The following is a 27,748-nucleotide window of genomic DNA, read 5'->3' on the forward strand; positions in this document are numbered from 1 at the left end:
ACTTTGCCTTTTATTTTAAAACTTCCCTTGCCTTTCAAAAAAAAAAAAAAAGTAAAAAGAGTGTTGTACAGAAAATTTTATGACTAGATTGCTCTATCATCATGGTGCAAATCTGTCCAAAATCTGACACACGTCTCGCAAGGCTCACCTTTGTCATGACTTTTAGAAATGGGAGAATTAAACCCAGGTAGCAGTAAACATAAAACAGATATTTAAAAAGAAATCTGGGGGTTGGATTTTTGCTGAATCAATCTTGGAATATTTCATATGTGATCTGAAACACCAGAAATGCAAGTCAGAATAAAAATGAAAAAGGGGTAACAGTTCTTGCCACATTTCTCATCTGTCTCTGGATCTTTATCCCTCACTCACCAGCCTCATCTCCGTTCTCCCCATAGCTCAGGTGGCAAAGCTTGCTTGGAATCTGAACCATGCATGGTCATCCCAACCATTTTTTAAAAAAACCTTGCAGCTTTGCAACTAGTAATTACCACAGTCACAAAATGCTTTTAAATGTAATCAAAACCACATTTGCATATACCATTCTTCAAGGCTAAATACTGTAGGATCACACTATTTTCCAAGAAATTGTTTAATTTTTTTGTTATACACAGGATATGCTCACCTTCTTCAACTATCACAGCAGGGAAATTCCTCGTCCTAGGACATTGTTGGTGCAAAATATTTACATAAAATTTTAAAAGGAATTGGAAAAATTCACAGCAGAAAAATCACAACTTATTTATTAAAGACATGGTCTCTCATCAGGGAGGTCTCCGAGTTGCAGATCTCTATATAAGACAGAATTTATAAAAGTATAGCCTATCTGCTTCCTTGTACAATTGCTCTTTTCTGGACATATGCCATGGCAGATGGGATAATGCATTCAATGGACTGACCAAGCAGAGTATTTCTCATGACTGGAAGAATACCATCTTCATTCCAACTCATTTCTCAAGAATAGATGAAGGATGAAGCAGCAAATCAAGGAGACGGGTACATGCAGATGACCAAACCACACCAGTCAGGCTAGCCAAAACAATATTTAGCTTAGGGGTCATCATCTGCTATGCTGCTTCCTTATGGGTCCTCGGGTTGGAGAAATGAACCAGATCAAAGGCTGTATATCAATTGCTTTGGAGGCCCTTTTTCTCTTATTTGTGAGTCCTTCCTGTCACGTGCTTGTAAGTGTGTCATGACATGAGTGTTAGGACCAAAACACAGGCATCTACATCGACACCCATTCATACAATGGGAACATACCTACCAATTGCAATACACAGCGTGTCAGTAGCCCCACACAGCACAGATCCATTCCCATTAAGTGATGGAATGGCACCAGTCTAGTCAAGTGACAGATCCATTTCTGGGCACAATAGAAGAATTGCAAGTTTTCTATAGCCTGGAGCACCACTTGAAAAGGCTATGAGGAACACCATGGCTAGAAGGTATCACTGTGCTAAAACAAGTCAAGCACACTTGACAGGACATGTGAAAAACAGACCATACCATGGATGGATGAAACATGGTACACAGGAATTTCTGATTGTTGATGTGATACCTGCAGATTTGAACAGATGTGACTAAGAGTTCCCCCTTCCACAAAAGAAACATAATGCCATGGACATCAGTAACACTAAGTTCATGAGACACCAGGTTTGTTATTGAAGCATTTGGTAGAATCCTAGTTGTATATCCTCAATTTGCACACCTGCAGAAGTGATGCTAGATCTAAGTTTTTCCAACACAGTAACAAAACTAAACTTGATAAACGAGTGCTGCTATTTTAGTACACTAGTTTCTGTTTAAGTTCAACCTGATGAGTTAAACCCCTTGAGCCATCATTCTGAAATAGCACAAATTCAAAACCAGCATTAACTTAAAGTATCAACCAACTCTTGTCCTAGAGAGTTGTCACAGCAAAACTCAGAGCTATATTAAAAAAGTTGATGCTTAATGTAAATTTCTTCCAGACATCATAAAAGGTGTCTTGAGACTGAAATAAGGCTAACAGTGAAGGTGTCACTGAACAACTGTATTCATTGACAGCCTGTATTTACATGACAGAACCCTTTACTTCACACAGATTTCCCACATACACGCATACCTTTGCAAATAGTTTGCAACTGAAGAAAAAAAGTGGGCTGTTCATCTAATCAATAATGCCATGTCATGCATGGAGCTACTGCATAAATCCCGAGCAAAAGATGTCAAGCACGTCCCACTCCAATGATTATCAGGCAACGAAGTAAAAAGATGCACTTTTCATCTCCACAGGACTGTTGCCAAATCCTTGATGTAATAAATGAAACATGCCTGCTATTTCACCATTGCAAAATGGTACTATAGATATCTTACAACATCTCTGTTTGCAGGAGGGGGTAACTAGCTCTAGATGAAGTGCAGATATGTTATTAAACAACGCACAGCTTGAATCCTGGGGCCAACACAGATGACCTTTAGAACATAAGCACTGTCTAAGACAAATATGCTTTCATCTTTGGGGAGTATTTTTTCAAGTAAAGATTTAAGAGAAAAACAGTTTAGAAATAGGTTAAGCACAAATGTGCCTTCAATCTCTTAATGCTTCATTTTAAAAACAAAACCACAAGTGGTATCACATGTCAGGAGAAAGACTAAGTACTCTTTAAGCAGAAAATTAGTGAATTTAGTGAGATGTAGCTTTGTTTTCATTTAAACACAATAATTAAAGCACAGAGAAAGGAGACACATGATGTAACTGAGATCCAAAATTGGAGGTATGAATAAAGTGATTCAGGAAAAAAGGCTTGTATTTTTATTACAAGTCTATAAAAACAAAGATCATTATTTCACTTTAGAATCCCTTAAGTGGGATGAAAACACAAAAATATAAAAAACCAAAACCACACAGAGACATGTAAAACATAAGGAAAATGGTTTTAGAGATGGATTAAGTGAAATAGCAAATAATACAAAAGAAAAAAAAAGTAATTTCTCATTTTGCACTTAACAGGCTGTTATCATTTATGTTCAGTAAGGTGTTTTTTTCAGAGTTATGTCTTGACTATGACACTAAGCAGCTTTAACACATACAGTGATATTTGCTTCATGGAAAAGAGCAGCATTGGTATGATAAAATTCCTTCCCCCACAAACTATGGTTTGCAGATTCTGACAAGTTCTGAACTGTTCTGCACAGCCTGTTTTTCCATCAAAGTTAGCGGCAAACTATCAAAACACCCTATGACTGCAAAGCACTTTTCAGGATGGAACCTCCTGTGCCTGAAAAGCCTGTATGACACATTGGAATCCTCAAACACAGTGGGCTTGTTATGTTTTGGTGGTTTGGTTTTTTTTAAAAAAGATTTCATTTCTTACCTCAAATTCAGCATGGCGGTTAATATCCTCAGCTCTCTGTCTACTCAAGATAAATTCTGCTTCATTAGCCACTCTTACCAAATGGTCCTTCATGGTTTGACTCAGCAACCTGAGGACAGACAATATTTAAGAACTGCCTTGAGAGAATGAAGTCCTAAAATAAAAATCTGTAACTACAATATATAGACAAATATTTTGAGCTCTGTTCCATAACTGACTTTATTGTGTTAAGAAAATGGTATAAATAAGGTTGAAGAGTAATTTTCTGGCAACTAGTAAAACTGTATTTCAATAGTAAAGCAAACGAAGTATTAAACAAAATGTAAACACTCTAGACAGTCATTTGTTTTACCTGAAATATAGGTATGTAAGAAAATCTTTCACATACACACAACACAATATAAAGAAAAGTAAGCAGTTTATGTATATAAACATCCACAGTGAAAGCCCTAATGTAACTGATGTAAAGTCTAAATAAAAAATTGTGAATTGCATTGCAGTATAGTTTTTTTTCTTCAAATGTAAAATTGGAATTTTATGGTAAGTATACATTTAAGTAATATTTTCAGGATTATAAAACATCGTCAGTCTCACAAATGAAATGCTAAGATATACATTGTTCCAGGTTATGTACAGAATAAAGCTGTAATTCAATCTGAGGTTTCTGAGGCCTTCATAAACCTTGAGTTTATGAATGGCAGCAGAGCTGACAGATTGAATTACAACCCAATTATTATGTGAGTTCACATATTGTTACTAAAAACATCTCCTTTTTAATTAGTTACATTGGGATTCATAAAGTTAAAACTGGCTATACAGGAGCTACACTGTTTTAGAAGGTGCACATTTCCATAGGATCACCCAAAGATACACCAGTCAAATCTATTACATGCTCTACTGGTTAGTTTTTAAAAATATCTGTTATTAAAGCTTTTTTTTTTTTTTTTAAAAAGTTTTCAGTTGCTAATGTAGAAAAGAGTAGCAGAACATAAAATCACTTGTTTGCCTTGCACATATAAGCTAAAGTACATTTCAACAAGGTCAGAGTCTACTGAGAGCCTTTCTTTACAACCACAGGATTTATTATGCAGGATGCCTTCTAATGTACACAATGTTAATTTTATCCCCAGAACTTATTTATCTGAACTAAGGCTCCACCTGCCTCTATCTGTATGTTTGATAGTATGATCATCAAAGCTCTGCTGTCTCTTTTCCTATGCTATTCACAATTCCACACTTGCAGTAGACTTGCAGGTCACAAGCCTACTCCAATGAGACAAAATCCAGAAGCAGAACAACACCTGAAGCTCTTTGTTCATTGTCTTTCTCACTACAAGGCTAGGAAAACTGCAGCACAACAGCTAAATAAGACTATGTGATCATGAACCAGTTAAGTCAGTGGATTACTGTCTCCCCATGGATGAAGTCTTGAAAAAAAAGAAATATGCACAATTTATTATTTGAAGCATGACTTCACCTTCTGTTTGAGAAGGCTTGTACAGAAGCTACTGTTTTAGAATCACATTATCTTTTATTTTTTCTATTTTAAGTCACCTCTAGAATGGAAGTAGCTGTTGACCAACCAACATAGAATTTGGCCAATTTATCTGTGTGCATTAGTGACAAACTTTTACTTTCAAAAACCTGCAGAACCAACATTGCTGCAATAATGTAATTACAATTTCATAACTTTTCATGGCTTCAAAAAAAATTGGGAAAATAAACTAGTTAAAAAGGCATTGTTCATACACTGAAAAAAGAAACCCCAAACCTCTGTCTCTAATAATTTACAATAATGTTCAGCTAAAAATAAATCCCTACTAATAAACCAGCAACAAGAATCTTTGCATAACCAATTTCATAGTCTGGGCAAATTCCAAGCGTTTGATTCCCCTCTTTCTCCAACATCCCCAGTAGCACATTCAAATCTGTCACATAAGCATTTAAATAAACATGTTTTTATTAAACTAAGAACTGTCTAAAAAAATATGGGGATCATAAATACTCATGTATTACAGTATCATGTATTATGATTTACTTTTAACACAGTTGGACAGTATCTCATTATTTTCATTGAGTGTGTCAATACCAATACCTTCTGCTAACCTGATCAGACTTTGAAAAATACTAGTTATCCTCTAAAAGGTCCACTTTTAATCTAACACTAGTTATCCTCTAAAAGTCCCACTTTTTTTCATGTGTTCAAGAAAGCACCCTATATAATAATCGTTTTTAACAATTTACAACATGGATTTTCCTTTTTATCCACTAAACATGACCAGTAAGCAGCCCAGTACATAACTGACTGTACACTGGCATTTACTATGCATTTGCAGAGATGATGGACGTATTCCAAACAAAGCAAAGAACTGCATTCCCTCACGTAGGAACAACATTCTCACAACAGACTATAAGTGTACCTAGTAAAACCCAATAGCTTTTGAGTATCAGAAAGAGCTTGGTCTCCTATGGATCAGTTGTCACTTTTGTCACCCCCACCTCTCTTTACTAATCCCACACACTTTCCTCATTTTCTCTATGATATTCAATACAGGATTAGGCTAGCTAAATAAAACTTACACATGATTTTGCAGATCAATCCTTGCTGAATTTGTCATTTTGGCAACCAAAAATTCTTATGGCTAACAACTAAGGAACTGTCCAAGCTTAGCATAAGCACCTAGTGGTAACTTCAAGCTGCCTTCAGAAAAAGGCAAAAGCTTCATATTATTAGGTATCAATTACTTCCCTTCTTGCAAATTGCCAAACTCAGCAACTAAAGGTCTTCAGGAGGTGAGAATAAAAATTATTTACTAATACAAATGAAGCCTATATGAAATAATTTACTGGCTTATACCATGACAGCTGTGTTCATTATTTACATTCAAGAAATTCAAATTTTAATCTTTCTTTTCAGTCACCTCTTCCAAACACTGCATATGCTTAGATTAACTTCCTTCTAATAAACAATTCAAGTTGTATCATTACCTAGGTCAGTTTGGATTTTCTTTATGAGAACAGTATCCACACACCTAGCATGACACTCAGATTTCTATTTTGAACGTACCTCTTTAATGTAGAACTTAAACTAAATATATTTCTATACATAAATGTAATGATGGCATGATATAACAGAGGAGTCTATAGCCATCACTAAAAATCAAAGGTGAATACAAGCTCTCAGCATCTCTATAAACGAACACACCTCCACTTATATGTCTAAAATGAAGTTTTAATCATCTGCTTCTAAACACTAATTTTGGGAACCTTGACAGCTGCCACTTTTCCATGTGAGGCAAACAAAACGCTGAACAGAAAGTTGTTAAGTGTAGCTAGTTGCTTGCAATAGAAACAACTGTTTCCAGCTGAGCAGACCACTGCTGAGGCCAGGACAAGAATCCACTCTTGCAGAAGTATTAGTTCAACTCCAAACTACATACAACACATTTTGTACGTATGTGAGAGGCTATAAAGTGTATTAACTAGATCAGGTAACTTTATGAGAGACAAATGCTTTCTTCTAAAGAAAAAAAAAAGTTTAGAAAAATCTAATTTTCCTGACTAAGACAGTAAGTACACTTCATGGATTTAAAGGATCATAATGGTCCTCTCTGGTACCTGCTCTGGCCTCCTACACAGAATTGATCATGCATGTTTTCCCCAAAATAATTTCATTTCCTCCATCAAGTCTGTATCTTCTGTTTGAGCTACATCATTGCTTTCAGAAAGATGCCCCAACTTTTTTTTTTAAATCTGACTTTTACACCATGTTTCCCATAAAGTTTTATAATAAGGTACTTAGTGCCAATTTAAAAAAAAAAAAAAACCAAAAAAACCCAAAACGAAACAAACAAAACCGAACCATGACTATTTCTTGTCTGCTTTTATCCTGTTTTTTATTCCAGCAACTAGATCACATTAATTCTTTTTCTGTTAAATAAAAAGTCTATCCAAAACATCTCCTTATACTTTCTTTTCACAGCAAAAGGATAGCTTTTCATTTCCTTGACTAAATAAACAGATTGATTGAATTTCTTGTCTTTTTCAAAGTATGCACACCCAAGCTGAAAAAAACCCTGAAGTCTAATAATTTCCTTCTTGCCTATGCTTCATAATCTCTGTATGCAGAACCATAGACCATGTTTGCCTTATACTACTATCTCATGTATCTGTTCATTTTTTACAGTGTTATTAAACAACAAAATGCTGTTGAATGCAGTGATTTACACTTGCCCTTCCCTGATAGATTCTCTTCTGGTTTGGCTTTATTTATGACAAGTTACTGAATTAAGATTTTTTTCTGATCTTCAACATGAGAAGAGTGTGGATGGACATGTTCTGCAGAAGTTAGACCATAATACCTATGGTAGTAAAGACTCTGGATACCAGGCCTACTCTTCTGTTTTCAGTGCATACCAGATTCAAGGTCTCAAACAGACTTTTCTTCCTTTGTCTAAGCACTAAGCACTTTCTGGACTAAAATATTTAAAAACATGTGATTAACTTTGAAAAGATGAACAACCTAGTAAAAACAAGCAAGGGGACAGATCCCATGCTGGAAGTTAAATATATACTTGCATATTTTGCTGGGTCAGGAATGAAGTGCGAAACCACTGAGAGAAGGAGTTCCAGCCAAATACATGAGGTATTTTGATTTTTATTGTTATGCTGGAAAAGAAAACTATGAGACACAAAGCAAGAAATCTTCTTACTCTGATTTCTGGCTGCTGAATGCTTAGATGATCAAGTAAGAAGTCAAGTTTCTCCTTAAAACAACCAAAAATGTGAAGGTACAAGAGGGGAAAAAATGTAACAGAAAAATATGTGCAAGCAAAGAAAGTGAGAGATGGATAAATTTTGGGTTAGTATCACTGATGTCCAACAATTATAAATTCTAGTCAAAATATGGAAAAAGCTTTACAGGTGACATTTACAACAGCTGTTTAGGCATAAATCTCTCATAAAGTACTCCAGGGAGAGATTATGTATGTTCCAGATGCTACCACAACAGAGAACTCTGAGATAGCCAAGAAAGGAGGATAAAGGTAAGCTTTCCTACTTGCACTCCTCATAAACCTAGCATATAAGAGATTCTCTTACTTCAAAAGGAGATATGTTCTACACTAATATACACTGTCTTTTATGGGACCTGACTGCTCAATGTGCTAAGGGTTGGAATTATTGCTGCAAGAAAGTTTTACAATTACTTTGTGGAACACAGATACCTTACAGATACGCTATTCAATAATCAAAAGATACAGACAAGCCCATAAGGTCCTAAAGACTGAAGTTTCAACACCAACCTCTGTCGTTTCAAGAACAACCCCTTAAACTAGGAGAGAAAACAACAACCAAAAAAAAACCAACCAAAACACACCCCCAAGGAAAAAAAGAAAAAAATCATGCAGACTCACCAAAATGCTGACTTGGACATGTGATAGCATAAAACTTAACAACACTCCAAAAGGACAGCTAGGAAGGGACACACAAATCCAACCTTTTCTATCTAGGAAAGCCACTTAGGACTTGTCACAGCCTAGTGAAAACTGATCTGAGGTTGTGTTCACATTCTGAGAGAGACTGCATGGTAGTACAAGAGATGATTTCTGAAAATCAGATAGCAATAGTACAATACATGTATATACACAGAGTGCAGTATAAATACCTTCTTACTACCCTTGCATTAATTTATTTTTTAAAAGCACTTGTTACTAAAAAATTTCTACATAAAAAAAAAAATTTAAGAATTCCCAGGCACTCAAAAGTGGTTTATGATCTTGCTTTTTTATAGACCCACCAAATTAATGATATATTCTCACAAGCAAAACCTACCTTTGTCACATGCATACCCTCCAAAGTTACTAGCATCTCCAATAATAAAAGCTTACATTAATTTTTAATCATTAAGACATAGCTCTCCCCAAAAAGCTTCTGCTTACTCATTAAGTTGCAGCAAAGATCATATGTTTCCAGTTACACAAAAATGATGCAATTTGAATCCATGCACAGATGATCAAACAAAACTCAGTGAAATAAAAAACTGTTTTAAAAATGGTTGTGCACATCACACTATACCTTAGTGCACACACATGCACAAAAAAATCACGTAGTATCAAGAACCCCACCTCAAGTCATTTATCCGTCTCTGAAACACATTCAGGCTACAATTTCTAATTTTCAGCACATTTATAATGTTGTTTAAAGTCTAGCCTAATGATCTTTTGTAGTTCAAATTCACACATTAAGAAAGCTGCTCCTACTATGAAACCAAAACAATTACATAAAAACTCAGAAAATAAATCACAAAAAAACCCTTTCACAAAACCTACTACTTAAACAGAATGGGTTGCTAAAAATAAAAAGCAAGGAAATGTGGAAAACACTTTTTTTCTCTTACAAATCAAGACTAAGGTGCAGGTTCTATGTTATGAGAATCTCAGGGCAAGGAGGCTGCAATAAGGGGAGCAGACTGGTAGCAATCAATTCTACTTTGGATGTGACTACATTTATCATTTTTTTCCTGTGCCTTTTTTGGTCAATTATGCACAAAGCATAAGTCTGTGAGTTATCATCCATTTTTTCATTAATAGCTGTATTTTTCTAACTATTTTCCATCACAGTATTTGCTCCTATGGCAACACATTCTCTAACATTCATTCCTTGAGAGTGACCGCACTATTGCAAGTGAAAGACAATTGAATGGGGCAGCCTACATCTGTCCCCTATTTTCTGTTAGGAAAGTGTGCAAGTAATTGGCCAACTAGTTTGATTGCCAACTATTTCAATATTAAAAAGATATTTGCATGGTCATGCATCTATGACCAGTCAAAAGTAATACATACAACTTAAGAAAAGGAACAGCAGGTGACATATGTTGAAATTTTCTTAGTACAGTTCCTTCTAAAAAAAAAAAATAAAGCTATAGAAATACAGATGATTACAGCATTCCAGATTTTATACTACTGGATGTTATGTATTGGGAGAATAATACCAGTTACATCCAGTTATTTCTGGAAAGGTTTGGGGCTTTTTTTTGGTTGGACAGTGGAATTTTTACTTGCCAAGGATATTAGATTTGCACACTGTCTGCTTTCCTCCTTCTCCCAGTGACTTTTGAATTCACTGGATAAATCCAACAGGTTTTAATAGAAGGTTAGAGTTTCTCAAAAATATTAATTTTATACAAGTTTTTTTATCCAACAGAGGACAAAAACCCTTGCAAACATCCTTAAAAAAAAAAAAAAAGCTGTTTTCAACTGCAGTGAAAGCCATAATAGAAAATCCAAGATAGGAATACAGGAGTAGAATCCTCTGATATGGCAGGAGAATTTTGATTAGATTTCATTCCTCATTAGACAACAGAGAGTCTAGCAATAAGAAAAAGCTACAGAAAACCAAACTTCCTTAGTTCTGCTTCTCCTGGATACACTTGTGAATCCTTAAGTTTTGGGTTGCTTGTTTTGGTTAAGGATTTGAAAGGGCAAAGGAGAAGAAATTGTACGTGTATTCTGCTGGTTTAATGACGTTATCTTTCAACCAAACTTCATGTGACAGTTTTTTAAAGCAACCACTATCTGCATATTTACAGATGTATAAAAATATATGTATAGAACACAGCACTTAATTCTTTGGATGACCAAGGAACGTATGCTTGAGAAAATTAAAATTAAGCATCTTCAAGAGCCTCTTCAACTGAAAGTCGGAAAGAATAATTGCTGCAGCATGCTTAGGAGACTGATCCCTCAACCCCTGCCATGCCAAACCCATTATCACCCCAAAGGGGATAATAACTGTCATGCCTAGTCTCAAGCTCGAGTACGTTTGTTAGTGCACTGACTGATACAGAAAACAAGGTCTAGCACAAGAGATGTTTCACACTAAAGTGTGCTAACGAATCAAAGCGACAGGAGAGAGTTTTAACCTTCACAGAGCAAAGGAATTGTTTGCTAACTAGTCAAGTAGAGGAAATAAGAGCCAAAAAAAAAAAAAGACACATTTGTACATGCAAGGAACAAAGCTTCTATTTTTTCAGTTCAGAAATAATAGCTTGACCATCTCCTGCATAAGGACAAAACATAACTGGTTTCAGGGTGGGAAAAAAGGAATCCATCTGGACACCTTGGAAGTCTTCAAAGGAGAGGACTGTCCATGACCATGAACCAAATCACACCTAAAAGATGGTTCTGGTGAACAAATTCCCTCATCAGTAAGCTCTCGGGTTGAGGCTCCAAGACAGACTCTCCCTAAAGGGAGGACCCAAAGGTGAAAGGCAAGCACAAAGACTGAAATCTAGACTGACAGAAGTTCAGCAGGCTAAGGAAAATGTTTCACAATCTATACTTCTGCTGCACAGATGGCTCAGTACATAGAGAAACAGTGGGTACAGGCACCTTTTTAACAAGGTTTCAAAGGCATTAATAGTGTTCCCAGACATTACAATAATAGTGAACAATACTTATTCATTTTTATTAAAAACAGATTAATGCTCAGTATAGCAAGGAACCGAAATTGACATTTATTTTCATGCACAGAAAGAGGTTATTTTCCAATACCTGCTCCGTTAGCTTTTAACTTACATTCTGTACCTTTCTGGTTTTCTACACAGATTTTTGGGTTTGATTTTTTTTCCATGCTTGTAACCTGGCCCTCAAAAGACTTCAGTTGTGTATTTCAGTTTTAGGTAGGTTTACGGTTCTGTATTTTCACATACTAGTCTCCTCTTTAGACATTTTTTTCAGTTCAAGATTCAAAATTTCACTGGACACAAATCAATTCTGCAGTGGACCTGATATATCTGGAAAGGCTGGGAGCAACTATGTGTGTAACACATTAGTTACTTGTGAATATGATGAAATTCAGACCAACACATTCTGAATGCAGCGCACACACTCTAGTTCTTACGAGTCCCAGAGGCAAACTTTCTGCACATACTTCTGCCCAGGGAATCCTAGCCAAAACATGGCAAGCCTAAACATAAAACTTTCAACTGCTGTGAGAGAGAGAGGTACATTCATACCTTTCACATAAAAGCAAAGAATACATTTGAAAGCAAGCATAAGAAGAGATTTAGATCTCTTCTTCTAGACCTCTTTCTCTTCCAGAAAGATTTTTCAGTTGTCTTACTTCCCTGATAAATAAAAACAGCAGAACACATTTCAAACTGGAACATCCTCTAGTATCAAATACTCCAGAAAACTAGTAATAAACATTGGGAATAAAACCCTGGTTTACAATGGTTACAGGATGACCAAGACTTTTTCCACCAAGGCAGCAGACAATAGCAGTTCTGTGATTCCACAAATTCTAGGCAGTTCTTCCAGTTCTTAATTTTATTTTATTTATTCTAACACTCCACATGTCAGGGTACCCCACAGACATCCTTCCTTACTTGCTGAAATCAGTTCTGTCCTTTGTACAACTACTTTGTCTTCTTTTCTTGAATATAGAAACAATTTAAAAATTCAACTTTTATTATACCATTATGCAGTTGAAGTCTAAATCAGTATCATTCAGCTATTTTCATTTTTAAGTTTTAATTAAAAGATTTCAGCTTTTGGAGTTGTTACAATTATCATGTTATGGCAAAAATACATAAAGCAATAATAAATACAATAAAATACGAGGCCTGAAATGTTTCAGTGCGTTAGTATATGTGCAAGAAAAATAATGTGCAACCTGCATAAAGAGAAGAAAAGAGTAGTTCTGGAATACAGTTCAAGTCATATGAGGGATAATAGTTTCATTTTAGTGAATGCTGAAAAGCCACGAAGCACCACAATGGCCAATTCAGCAATAACTTTAAAGGCTCCTATAAAGAGCAATGGAGAAAAATTGAGATAGATAAAAGGAGCTATTTTTAAGAAATTAATCCCCTCTCGTCTTCCTCATAATGAAAGTTATATCCCCACTTTTTAAAAAAATAACTCTGCTACGAGTCAGAAATGAAATGAAGTAACAATTACTTAGATATTTTCTGCTAACCAAAACCACACTTTTCAGTCTTCAAGGGATCATTTGTCCCTGAGACAACCACTCTGCTAAGGCTAGACTATAAGTTATTGATGTTGTTTATGGAGGTGGGGGAGTGATTCCATCTGTCTGTGATGGGCACCACAGGTTTTTAAAAGAAAATAGTCAATTCCAAACAGTTTACTGATAGAATTCTCTCTGAAAGCTTGACCTGGACAAGCTGAATAACTACTAGGTAACTGCTACTTACCACTCAGTCTCAGCAACTGATTTGTTCATGATGATCATCTTACACAGATGAACCTTATACGTTGTGGTTTACATGTGTGTGGGATCTCTGTGTTATCTATGCTAATAAAACATTAATCAAGGGCCAAATTTATAGCAGGCACTTTATAAGTAAGGTCAAGACAGGTCAGCCTCACATAATAGGAAACAACTACAGGCTAGATCTTAACACTGTAACTGAACACCCTTGTTACTTTACCTTGGCCCTTGGGATCAAGACTAGTAGCAAAATGTTTTTTCTGCCTCAGAATGGTGTTTCCCTCACCATAAACTGAAATGCAACCATTAAAATGGTAATTATGTATCTTGAGACTATCTACACATTTTAAAAGAAAAATCTCAAAGAGCCTTTTCCCCTATTACTACATTGATAAAAACATATTTGTGTAGCATTTTAATTTATGTGGTAGATTATTTTGGTTTTAATTCAGTAGCTGTCCTAATCCTGTAAAATTTATTTTCAGTTGGGATTCTAACTAGCTCAAGTTACTCAATAACAGAATTTAGGTTTAGATAAACGGCATTTCTTATAATACTCCTTAGCTAACTCATTAAGATATCTTAAAAAAAAAATCCTTTTAGAAAAAGTAAATATTGCTCTTAGTCTGCCTCAACAATGGATTCCTAATGAAGAAAATATTGATGGTTTTGAATAGTCACTACAAGTCAAAGAGCATGGCCTCATCACCTGCCCTGTCATTTTCTGTAAGTTCCAGTAATATATGTGTATAGTTAGAACATTAGACTAATTGGTAATATTAACAACTTTTTTTTTTTTCCTTAAAGGGACTCTCTTCCTTTCTCTTTTATGAGGTAGATAGGAGATAAATGAGCAAACTGGAATCTAATTTTTGAGACAGAGGCTTATCTTACAATTCCTAGCTATAAAGTCTTCCAAATATCAATTCCCTTCCTCAGGAGATCAGCTGAATACAAATTATAGTTTCAATGTTAACCAGTGCACAAGGACGGGAAGAAAGAAAATCCATGACACGCCGATAAGCAAAATGTTTAATGAAACTAAAGAGCATTCAGATTCTGCAAAATCCCATATTCAGTATCAGAACTGAACCAAAGTTATTAGAGTATGTGAAATCATGCTTGTAAAACTCAAAGACAATGACATAAAAAGGCAGAAGAAAAATTCTTTAAAGAAAGTTTCAAGCCATACAACTTCTTGAAGGCTAAGGCAGAGGTGCTATCAAATATTGTGACTTACCTTCCTTCATTGACAAGCTCAATAAAGGCAAGGCCAGCATTCTTTTGTATAGAGTTCTGCCACTCCTGGGAAAAAATAAGAGAGAACTAGTTATATAAAAACAAAACTAAGAAAAAACATTTTCAGCTACGGTCATGCACTTTCTTTTCAATTTTATCAACTTAAAGCACCATCAGCAAATATATAAGGTATTAATCGTGTGCTCATCAGGAAGGAAACATTGCCAGCATGAAGAAACAGAACAGTATCATTTACTCAAAGTCATATTCTGTGGAGGAGAAAAAAAATACAAAAACATCCCACAAACGACTGCATCATTTTCTTTTCCCATGTTATGCAATAATTCTGAAATTAATCTGGTTCACTAATGCTTTTTGCCTTATTGAACCTTAATAACGGTAGAAACAAACTGTTTCATGTTGTGCTGGTTTTGGCTGGGATAGAGTTACTTTTCTTCATAGTAGCTGGTATGGAGCTATGTTTTGGATTTGTGCTGGAAACAGCGTTGATAACACAGGGAAGTTTTTCTTATTGCTGAGCAGTGCTTACACAGAGTCGAGGCCTTTTCTGCTCCTCACACTGCCCCACCAATGAATAGGCTGGGGGTGCACAAGAAGTTGGGAGGGGACACAGCCAGGACAGCTGACCTCAACTGACCAAAGGGATATTCCAGACCATATGATGTCATGCTCAGCATATAAAGCTGGGGGAAGAAGAACGAGGGGGGGGACGTTCTGATGGGAGCCATGCTTTCCTGGAGATGGCTGAACACCTGCCTGGCAATGGGAAGTGGTGAATGAATTCCTTGTTTTGCTTTGCTTGCATGCGCATCTTTTGCTTTACTTATTAAATTGTCTTTATCTCAACCCTCAAGTTTTCTCATTTTTACTTTCAATTCTCTTCCCCATCCCCCTGCGGGAGGAGTGAGCGAGCTGTTGCATGGTGCTTAACTGCCGCCTGGAGTTAAGCCACAACACACGTTAATGTAAGGCACATTCTTTAGACAGAAATTTCTCTTACAGCTTAAAGTCTAGTTCACGTATATACCAATAATAATCCTCACCTCAGCATCACATAACCATCTCTACTCAAAAAAATCTGCTAACAATCCAAATATTGCATCATTAACACCCAATATGTTTCAAAAAATATTAACACATTTTTAACACTCTGAATTTTTAACACACTGAAATGATGGTAACAGCAGACACACATGCACCGCACATTTCTTACATTCAACTGAACCCTGAATTACAGCAAAGTTCTACACCTCTTACACATGTAGGCGGGTTTTGCCTGGCCCCTAGAAGAGACACAGTGGAAAGCAACCAACCCAGATGACCTATCACTGGGGCTTGCTTCCCCCATTTGAAAACTGAGGAGAAAACAGAATTGGTTAACAGTAACACAAAAAAGATTTTTAATCCTAGACTCAATAGGAACAAGTTGACAGAGCTAAAAATTAGGGTAGTAAATGGGTGAACCTTGTATTTTAGGGAAAATGTAGATGCATTTGGATAGAACAGGCCAAATACAACTCTTGGTTTAAACTCTACAAATCTTCTAAACTAAAACAAAAGCATGATTCTGCAGCAGACAGATACTTAAGTTTCATATGCTTTTCCACATCAGCTTCCTTGATTTTTCAGTCTTTGTTGTATGAAATAATAAGCCTAATGATTATTCACATCATTACTTCTACCACTGTGGTTCTTTTCAAAAATCTCATCAGTTCCAAAACAGGCAAAAAGTGCAAAACCGCAAATACCTCTTAAATAAATTTCAGATTTCTGAATGTCGGAGTTCTTAATACCCAGTGTCAACAGAGTACATTTTTTGCTGCTCAGTGTTGCAGAATTCTCTCTCAGTGACATGAAGGTTTGATTAGACATACACAAAAGCCAGTAGAACAATATTGTTTCTTTACAATTTAAATCCTGCCCCCCTCCCCCTCCAAAAAAAAGAATTCCAGATTTCAAATGCAGGGGAGAGATATAACTCTGATCTCTCAAGGCTTGACATATTCCAACCCCAACATATTCTTTTAACATTTTCAAGTACTCAGAATTAAGAGTAGAATAATTGGAATTTGTGAGGTATTATTCACCATGAATTACAAATGTATTTCATTACTTTTTATATAACTAGTTTATATGCATTAATAGGGAAGCAACATTCTAAGCGTCAGCTAAGTTCCATTTACATATTATCACATATGGGGTTTTGGGGGTCTTTTTTGAGGCTACATCAAGTAGCATCATTGGTCCTTATTGCTACATATATCTTACTAACATTTCTCCCGCCATCCTTCCCCCAGTTCTCCCCTATTGCCTTCTTACAGCCACTATTAGATGACTTCAAGTTAGTCTGTAAGCTGTCTGAAATAGCTTTAAGAAGCATTTATTCTTATTAAAATAAAAAAAAAAGCCTTTTAGCTGCTAATATTCTAAACAAAATAGCATATGCAACTAATCCTCATGAGAGTTTTTTTAAATGTAATATCAAGTTCTAAGTATTTAGATTCATATGATGATAACTGAAAATATTCTGTTAGCTTAAATGTGTAAACACTCAAGAAAAGCAAAATAATTTTTTCCATTTATGATACTGTCCATCTGTTGCTCGGCTCTTTAAGCAAGCTCACTAAAATACTTGAAAATTTAAATGGTGAAGATGGAAGTTGCCAAAAGTGAAAAGAGAGTGCATTTATCATGATACTTTTAAGCATTTTTCTCTACATCAGACATCATCAAAGAAGGTGTTAGTCTAAACAATTTCATAAATCACAGCTGAACACACCCTAAACCTAATTTTAATAGTTGAAAGAAAAGACTAATGGTCATCATCTTTCATGATCCATTCAATATTTCCCCACAGTGTATGTTCTCTCTCAAACAATTACACTCAGTATGCATATTGCATTATTATATCAACATCTTAGTTATCTGTCTCCCAAAGGTATTGGGGAAAAAACACGTTAAAAGCCTCAAACTCAACCACTAATGCAACTAAATAACTAGAAAACACATTTCAGCACTTTCCTAAGGAAGGACTGTAAGGGAAGATCAACAAAGTCAATAATTTCATACCTATTCTAAGCTGTACTTAATTGACCATCATTTCCTATGGCTATAAATGTTTAGTAACTGAGAGACATAATCTACTTTTAATGCTTTTGGTCACTGTACACTCAATACTGAAGCAGGAAAAAACCCTAGAAGCACTAAACACTATCACAAATAGCTACGATGAAAAACAACCATTACAAGGAGACAAATAAGAAATCACATTTTATTCAAATACTATGTCTGATGTGGAAATTTCCTAGCTCATTATTGTTTCACCTACTTCCTTAATGGAATCTGTAAACACTTCCATAACTACTCTAGATAAAATGCAAGTACTATATTCTTTCCTGAAATGGTGCTTCAAACCTCATCTGAATTATAATTCTGTGTGGAGTAACATATTACATTTCCTGTAACTACAGCACAACTGTCCTCTGTAGCACCAATTTTATATCATCAACAAGTTTCATTAACACATTCTTACTGAGTGCACAAGGATCATTAAACAGTGCTGTTCTTAAACCCCTCCCTTCAGAAACTAATAATCTCCCTCAAGGTTTATATCATGACCTATTGTCCCATTTGAGCCAGGTCAGGGTTTTTAAATCTATTTTACAGTGTGTTTTTTTAATGATTTCTAACTAATGATCAGTCGTATGACAGTACCAAATGCTCTGACAAAACTCATGCAAATTACTACACTTCCTTTGTCTAGGAAATAATTTTGGCGCAAGGCCACAACATGCATTAGACCATAACCAACACTGAGATTAGTCTAGCAAAACAATCTTTAGGAATTCTATGTCCCGTTTTATTTCATTTCAGCTACATATGCATGTATAGTTATCTCAGTCTTCAAACGCATTGAAAAGTCTTTTATACTACTTGATCCTCCTATTTTCTTTCTTGAAAATAAGGTATGTCTCTAATCATATGGCATCATCGGATAAGTGGAGAAGTTCTTTAAAAATTCTGAATTGACTTGAATTTTCCAATGTCAACTCATTGATCAGTCATTTTCTTCCATTTGTTGCTGACTCCCTACTCATTCTGAATATCCTCGTTCAGACCTAATACTTCAGGAGCTTCTTATTTACGCAACCAGGCCTGTCCAAAAGCCTTTTCTACAAGCAGCAGCTAGTAGCAGCCAGCTTCAAAACAAAGAAATGCAGGCGGTTCTTTACACTGTGCGTTACAGATCAGTGGAATCTACCGCCAAAGGATGTTGTGGTGACTAAAAGTTCAATAGGATCAAGAGAAGACTGCACAAGTACATGGAAGGAAAATACATTGATATTGACTAAATACACAGAAACTACATCCAAATCAGAAAATGCCCCGAGCTGAAAAGAGCTGGAGAGTGAAAGAGTATCATACACACTTGTCCTGTTTTATTCTTCTTATGCATCTCTGTGTCCATAGCTGGAGATAGATTAAGGGAGATGGAGCCTTTATCTAACCCAATATAGCCATTCCTAAACTCTAATCACTCAAGCAAATGCCACAAAAATTTTGTTGATAAACATTTTTGTTGGTTTGTAATCTGAAGTGCTTGCCTGTAGGCAGCAAATGGACATATCCCTCCTCACCGGTACATTTCTAGGAAAGAAATATAATCATATTTCAAACAATTAACCCAAAATATATATTCTTGAAGCTATATAAAAAACATTTGCAAGACCAATCCATCAACTGGTCTGATGGCTAAACAATTAAACATAGATCTTTAACAGAATACTTAAAACGTTTCCAATAGATGAAAACTGCTCTATTTTCAACTGTAGCAAACAGTACTAGTACTTTCATTCATATATATGGACACATGCACACTCCTTAATAATTCATTTTTCTCAGAAACTTAAAAAAAATCCTTCTAAGAAGGTAACATATTCCACAATTAAGAACTATATCTAACAGTTGAAATACACACTCATAAGCAAGCAAAAAAGAGCAAATTCTTTGCTAATCCATCCTTCCCATAAAGCTGGTCGAGTTTTAATAATTTATTTTGGTTATGAAACAAAGGAGAAGGATGACTTTGGTACTGACAACTATGAATGGAGCACTAAGGAGCAGGGTGGGAAAATGTGTTAACATATGACTAAGAGACACATTATATCCTAGAGTAAAGGTCAAATCTGCATGAAAAACTTGTTCATAGAGAGATATACTAATCTTTAAGTGCCTAAAGTAAACTATCAAGAACTTTTCAGCAGTGTTTGCACTTGGTGTCAGCACTCTCTCAGCACCACATCCACTACAGGCTTGAATGAACTCAGCAATAAAGAACATATAGTGAAAAGTAGATTATATCTTAGCCAGGTTCTTCATATTTAAAAAAAAGTTAGACTGCATGTTAAGCAGAATATCTGCAAACATAAATTACTTTTAAAGGGTTGAAGTATGCTTAAATTATTTTAATCTACAAAGCTCCATTGAAAAAAATTAAAACCAACATGGAATTATGGGAAATAATATCTAGAAACTCTATGTAGCAATTTAATATCAAAATTAACACAAGCTAAGTAGTGTATGAAAAAAAAATTTGCAAGGATGTGACACATTTTAATATGAGAGTAACACAAAACCACATTTGGAGACAATGTTATTCAGTATATATACAGTCATACCTGGATGCTCAAATAAAATTTAAAAAACATAAATCAATAATGGAAGAACTATCAGAAATTGATTGAGAAAAAAAAAATTTCAATAATTATATGCATGGTCCTTTCTCTACAGAAAAACATCACTGTTGCTGAATCTTGACACAGAGAAAAGAGGGAGCTTGCAAAAGTATTTACTACTACCCCAAAAGTTCAGAACATCCTGTCAGGGGGAAAACTTATCAAACAGGCTTGAATTTATTGAAATTTAAACAATGGACACTATTCCACACTAAACAATGGCTTGTCTATGAAAGCTTTAACATGGCATCTATGTAACAAGTCAAGCTATCTCACTAATCAATCCAGAGGTTTTGATTTCAATATGGGTGATAAAAGTTACTCTAACCCTGGCCAGCTACAAGCTCTCAACAGATGATCATCATTAGACCTCTATCAGGGTTCCACAGACTCAGGCTGTACAAATGTGTCCTATTAGTACATGGTCTGTCTGTTTGGCAACTCCAGTCTTAAGACAAATGGCAGCTGCTGCCCTTCAAGGTCTGAAGTCAAGTCCTCAGGGAATCTAAAAGCCCAACTGGAAAAATCAAGGCCTGTTCATTAGAGACTGCTCCAGGGGAAACTTGCAAGGCTGCCATTAGAACTATATAAAAGAGCTAATTATTTTTATAAGACTTTTAAACTATCAAACACACTCAGTTACAATAAAAAGTATTTACTGCTGGCATTCCATTAAAAAGACATTGCTTTTTGTCAAAAAATCAGCTAGTGACAGTACACAACTAAAGTCTTTGTATTAAAAATTTTAATGAGTCTTCCAGGAGAAAGTTGTGTAAAAATTAACTACATGAGATAGCTTCTTAAGTGGAGGTATAACACCAAGCACGTTGTTGTGGGAAAATATTTCAAACACACTCATATCAAACTAACTAATGAACTATAAAGGTGGGCTGAGATTGTGCGCGTGTGACTATCTACACCAAAAAAGACAAGAAATTTAAGAAACTAACATGTTCAGTGTTGCAAAACTGACTGAAAAGAATACATAACATTCTTGTTTCAAACCTATGCTCTTAACAAACAACTGAAAATGCTGCAGTACTCTAGTGTATTGATAAATCAGTCAAAAAGGCACATGGCCAAGTTGGTATCAAACACCAAGTCTGAGCACAAAAAAATGAAAACCAAAAGTGTTTCAGTATTTTTCCTCTGATAAAACACAGACACCAAAATTATAATAGCCATAGCTATTTTCATAAAAATACTCTGGGAAAGAGTTGGAACACTATTTTTTTATTCATAACCACAAAATTGTTTACTATTTTAACTATGAAACAGAATCAAAGTTGCTTATACTGAAACATTTTTCCAGCTGCACAGCATGACAATACTGTCTTGAATTCTAACGGTATAACAGATCACTGGCATAGAGTATTTATTACACGGTATTTATTACAAATCTTTTAAAAGTGCTATATGAAATTCATTAGTGTTCCTTAATCAATTCTTGGATCAACATGCACATTAGCTTCCGACAGCCTAATTCAAAAAAGCAATTACAACCCTAGTCCTTATGTAAAAGGACGACAGAAAGAAGCTATGTTAAACCAGTTTAAAAGAATGAAAATGTAAAGAAAACAGATTAGGAATGATTTATATCAATGCCTAGTGCTGAAGTTAATTACAACTAACCCAATAAAATAGTGCCTTTATTATTGTACAGCAAGTAATAACCTTAGACACAGAAAACAGAACTCTCTGCTGACTTTTGCATGCTCAATTCCACAACACACTACATTAAGAATTAAAGAAGTAGTAAATAAGCCATACAGAAACAGCAGTTTTTTAACTAAAAGCAGAAGACTCCCCTGCTGTTTAACCATTTGGGATATTCCATGTAAACAAAGCTTCCTATAAACTGGTATTATGTTGTTAGCGGTAAATGCCTAAAACTACCTTATAATGAGAGTTTAATTTCAATACTTAAAAGTTTGAGTTCAAGTCAAAATAACTTTTTATAGATTCTGAAAATAAATTATACACATATAGAGCTGGAGCAGTTTGCATACTTAAGTACTACGTTGTTCAGTAAAATACTAAATAAAAAACTGTCAGCTTGTCAGACAATGCCTTTTGTGCTATGAGATTACTCTCAAAGTGACAACTGTTGTCTTCTCCACAAACTACGCAATTCTATCCTAAAAGATACTATGAAAGATACACTACATAAAATGTTACAGCACATACAATCTTTAACAATTACATACAGCCAGAAAATCTCAACACAGGTTGCAGTTGTCATAACTTATGGTGATACCAAATATTCTTAAAACAGAATTTTAGTAATAAAATCAGTCAATCCAAAAGTTCATATAAAATTATGAAAATATCAGTGTCTGCAATCAGAAAATTCATGTATTATGAAAATATCACTGTCTGCATAAATAAAATGCTATCAGTAATAACTATCACAGCATTAAATCTGCGTATCATCAAAACTCATAGACTTCATTTTTGTACCTAGTTTCAAAAAAGTATAAACACGTATATGAAAATCATTTATTACATGCCTTTTACAGTGATCTAACTCATGACTTGACGAATAAAATTTCGCCCCTAGAACCAATGTCACATTAAGATGAAACAGATAAGTCTATGTTAAACTCCAGTTCCTCTACGGTCCCAATACAGCAACAAACTGTAGAATGGGGAAAAACTGAATGAGTGGATCACTGATTTCAGGTCCACAGTTTCTGATGGAGGAAGCAATTTGCCTCGGCAGCCTCTCTCTTTCTCTCTCCCACTAGCGGGCTGTTGCCATGACGCCTCATGAAACGAAATTAGGGGTCAGGTTTGAGTTCATCTAGCAGCAAACCTTTTCCACCGCAGTTTCCTCTTCAGGTTCTTTAACCATCAGCCATTTTCAATGTTGAGATGAAAGACAGTAGCTTCAGGAAGAACAGGAACAGAAATCTTAAACATTAATTGAGAAATCAAAGTACCAAGCAGTTCTGTAAATATGCAGCAATGGGAAGCAAGAAACTATAAGTCAAAGGAGATGAATCAGAAAAACGGAAGTGAGGAAAAGGGACAACGTAAGATGAACGAAGGGAAGAGATCCAAATAATCAAGTTGCAGTGCCAGCAACATTTTTATCGAGAAAGGAAAACAAATCGAGGAATAGCAGGAGTATAAAGCAACTGCCTCTTGATTTCAGTGCTTTTTTGTTTAACTGTGACTTTAATTTGAGTTTTTGTAAAACCACTGCATGGGAAAAATTGTCTTCCAAGGTAGACTACTGATTATAAGAAAATCACTGCATACTCACTGCTGCACAGTTGCACTAGTAGTGATGGACTGATCCTACCAATAGCAGCATTCATCATCCCCACCAAATAGCAGCAACCTTCCTGCTCAATGTATGATAAGCTTTAACTAAATAAATTTCACTAATAAAAAACTGAACAATATACACGGTGAATACTATTTGGGAAGTAAAAGCCCCTTTATATTACCTTTTGCCCCAAATGAAGTTTAGTTTCAATTTAAACCCTCATAATGAATGCATGCAAACAATGAACAAGATTCCTGCTATCATCGTACCTTTGAGGGAATGAAACCAAAGTATATAAAACAATCCCACCTCTTCACTCAACAGACAGGATGTCCAAACCTGTCCCTTATCATTCCCTTGGGTAATCGTGTCCTAATGCAGATTTTTTAAGAAAAAAATTAGAGAAAAGGAAGCTAAATCAAATCAAATTTAAAACAAACAAACAAAAAAAGCAAAACTAACATGTGTCTCTTCCATTACAGTCCACCTGCATGCTATATTTCCTTCTTCATCCTGCATCTGTTGTCTTCATTTAGACTGAAATATTCTGTGTATCCATTATTCCACTGTTACACAACACACCCAGGAACACAGGGTTCTATTCTCATCTGTCCCTAAATGTTGCTACAATAAACATGATAAATAATAATTTTCTGCTCCTTTCACTGCAAATCCTCCCCTGCACTCACCAAGCAAATTTTCCAAAAAGAAAAATATAACCATTTCTGTTTTAAGTAGAAATAGAAATAAATGTTTTCATAAATATGCAGAGGGTACTGGAAAATCCAGCTGATTCTTCTGAATCTAATTTGAATCAGAACTAGGATCTAACGCCTAACAGATATGCACCTCAATATCATATTGATTGCTGCATAATCTGAATTATGAGTTTTTTCACTTAAACAAGTTATCTTAAAATATTTATTGAAAGATTAGTGTATCGTCAACATCTTCGATGAGACAGATGTTCTCCCAGTTGCAGAGATACATAAAAAGGCACAGATGAGTAAAAATAAGACTAAATGTTAAACAATAAACTGAACAGCATCACTATGCAAAGCATCTCTTGCCAGAACTTTGAGTAAGCAGCACTGCTCCCCAAATCATGAGTTTCTTAAGTATTTTTGCTTGGAAACAGAGGCACATTATTTGGTTTATTAACATGAACAAAAATGTTCACATATTTGTAATTAGTATAAAGTCAGTGACAAGCGTTGCTCACTGAACTTTCCATAATCTCATACCTCTCCCCTCCACTAAACCTCTTTCCATAGTCTCAAATTAAACAGACTAGCTGTAAAACAGCAGGGTGTCAAATTAAAGCACACTTTATTTTCAGAGGTCTCCACACTTCGCGGCTGACTTCCTGTCAGGAAGAGTTCCATTTCAGTGCAGAGCCCCATCAGCAGGGAGCTCACAGAATTAAGTGCCAGTTGATATTACTTTGTTTTGCATTTACCACCCATGAGAATATTGTTCAAAGATCTAGTTATAAAGTCAGCATGGTATCATCCTTCTGACTAGACTGCCAAGCCACAGGGTGTGCTCTCACTGCACAAAACTCACCTTAAATGGTGGTGTTTTTTTAAGTCCTAGTGTGCTGGTGAAGCAACAGGATGCCTTTTTTCTTCAGAAAAGTCTTGCTTCTGTAGCTAAATTATGTTCCCTTAGTTTTGAACATCTGCAGCAGTGTACATTCATGGAAATGAATCTGTCCTGTTCCCCTACCACACCCCCAAGATTCATTTACATTAGACAATCCACTCTCTTCCCTAAACATAAAAATGTATACATTAATCATACAAATTCTCAGCAACACAATTTTCAAGGCTAATATTTTTAGCTGTAGTGGACATGTTTTCCATTAAACACACACCAACACCATGTCCTGAATTCCTGATCAAGTTCAAGTAATTTTCATTTCATAAGAGAATTTTTCTTAGTTAGAGCCTGTAATATCTGAAAAGCCTATAGAACAACCACTAAATATTGTACTTTAAAAAAAAAAAAAAACAGGGAGGAAAACCAATTATGTTTTAGTAAGATGACGTTAGGAAAGTTCATCTCTCTCCATGCCAGTGTGGCAAACTATTCTAGGAAGGGTTTTGTGTTTTTTAACCCTATCTTTTATCCATTCCTCTATCCAAAGTCTGCAAGTCATATTGACTTCTCCAAGTGTACTGTCCCAAAAGACAATGCTTCACATCAGTCCACACCAGAATATCATGACTTTACTACACCTATCCACTTGTAACTCTCTACACAACTTCTTAGTGTCTAATGTACAGCACCCATCCCAATTTCTTCACATATAAATGTATTTTTTTAATTTTTGGTCAAAACCACAAACCTCACAATTACTTTCCAGAAAACAGCTGTGTAGTATAAATTAAAAAACACTGGTTCTTTCACACTACTTTTCTCAGTTTGCAGCTGCAGCTGATATAGCCTGCTTTTGTTGAACACTTCAAAATACAGTGGCTGCAAATTGCAGAGGGCATTTTCCAGTGGGTCAAAAGTAGGCCTAGGTAAAACAAGTTTTAGTTAGACAGCCATTTCTATCACTTTGATGATTATTTATATCTAATACACAGAAACATCAACCCTGTTTAATAAAATTATAACATATCAGATATTCTTCTGTTTTTCTAATACTAAATGTAACACATCATAGTTTTTGCTCATCTTAAAACCCCACACCATACATTTCATCTCCAAACTGGGGAGTGAGCAAACCTCTAAAATATCCTCCTAGACTAAGAATTATGTAAAGATATAAGGAGATAAAGCCAAAGTACTAGCTCACACATTTTAACTACTGTGACCACTACCTGTCAGGATAAAACTATAAAGTGCTTATTACATCATTAAGTCAAGAAAAGGTCACTTATTATTCATGCAGTATTGACAAATCATTCCCAACCTACTTCCACACTTAAGGCAAAAGCAAAGTTTAAGTTATAAACTTCTTCGATTTCTACTACTAAGTGCTCTGTCAACATACATCCACTTCATAGACTCACGCAAAAAACAACATTCCATCAGAATTTTTTTTTTTTTTTAATTTAGCCAGTGATGGACATAGATGTTTTAAACTCCCTATCTGTAGGCCATACTAATAGTAAACAAAGCACATTATTCCTGAAGCCAACAACTACACCTAAGAGAAAAGACAGAGTTCAAACATACCTTAAGTGTAGCAAACTAGAGCAGGATCTGAGAAGGGTGAACCTTAGTTATTATTATGAAGAATAATAAGAATTTGAAAGAAACTCCTATTTAAACATGTTAGAGTGCTCTCCAAGCAATTCCATGGAATTCAACAGGTTAAATATTGCAGGCAATTATAGGCAATTAAACTTTCAAACAATTTAGAAAGCAACAGGAAATCAAAGTAGGAGTGAAGTTCCAACAGAAATTTTACATTATCCTGGAGCTTCACAGAGAATATACTACAATAACATAGCTCTGGAGGGACAAAATCTACATACTGCTTAAGTCAAAGAAAAAAAAAATATATGCAGCTAATTTAAAATGTAATTTCAACATACTCCAGTTCAAAGGAAAGGTTTTCCCAGGTGTTTCCATTTATTTCAATCTTATCAGAATTGCACTTCAGACAGTTATCTACCAAACTGATCTCCAGTTTCAAACCCTAAGAATGCAAAACATAGTTCAATGAAGCAAGCAGCAAAATGTCCATAGCACAAGTAATCCATTTGTAATTACTCCAAGTACTCTACCCAATGACATATACCAACCATGAAAGTTGTCAATATACGTTTTCAGCACCCAAAGTGAGATCCTCAGAGACGGAGGAAAAAATCCCACTTTGGAAGGAAGGAAGCTACACGATGCATAAGAAAAACCCAGATATATCAAGT

The 27,748-nt window shown here is 35.3% G+C and overlaps 1 protein-coding gene across 4 annotated transcripts in view; it reads right to left on the reverse strand.

Moving 5' to 3' along the window:
- Nucleotides 1-27,748, reverse strand: part of LRBA (LPS responsive beige-like anchor protein) — a 435,866-nt gene that overhangs the window by 278,383 nt on the left and 129,735 nt on the right. For all 4 annotated transcript variants that reach the window (XM_052772257.1, XM_052772239.1, XM_052772249.1 and 1 more), the window contains 2 exons: nucleotides 14,836-14,900; nucleotides 3,360-3,468 (listed from right to left, as the gene is read on the reverse strand). In XM_052772257.1, coding sequence (XP_052628217.1) covers nucleotides 3,360-3,468; nucleotides 14,836-14,900 — 174 coding nt within the window. The remainder of the gene's footprint in view (nucleotides 1-3,359; nucleotides 3,469-14,835; nucleotides 14,901-27,748) is intronic.

Source organism: Harpia harpyja, chromosome 2 (assembly GCF_026419915.1).
Source record: "Harpia harpyja isolate bHarHar1 chromosome 2, bHarHar1 primary haplotype, whole genome shotgun sequence".
NCBI lineage: Eukaryota > Metazoa > Chordata > Aves > Accipitriformes > Accipitridae > Harpia > Harpia harpyja.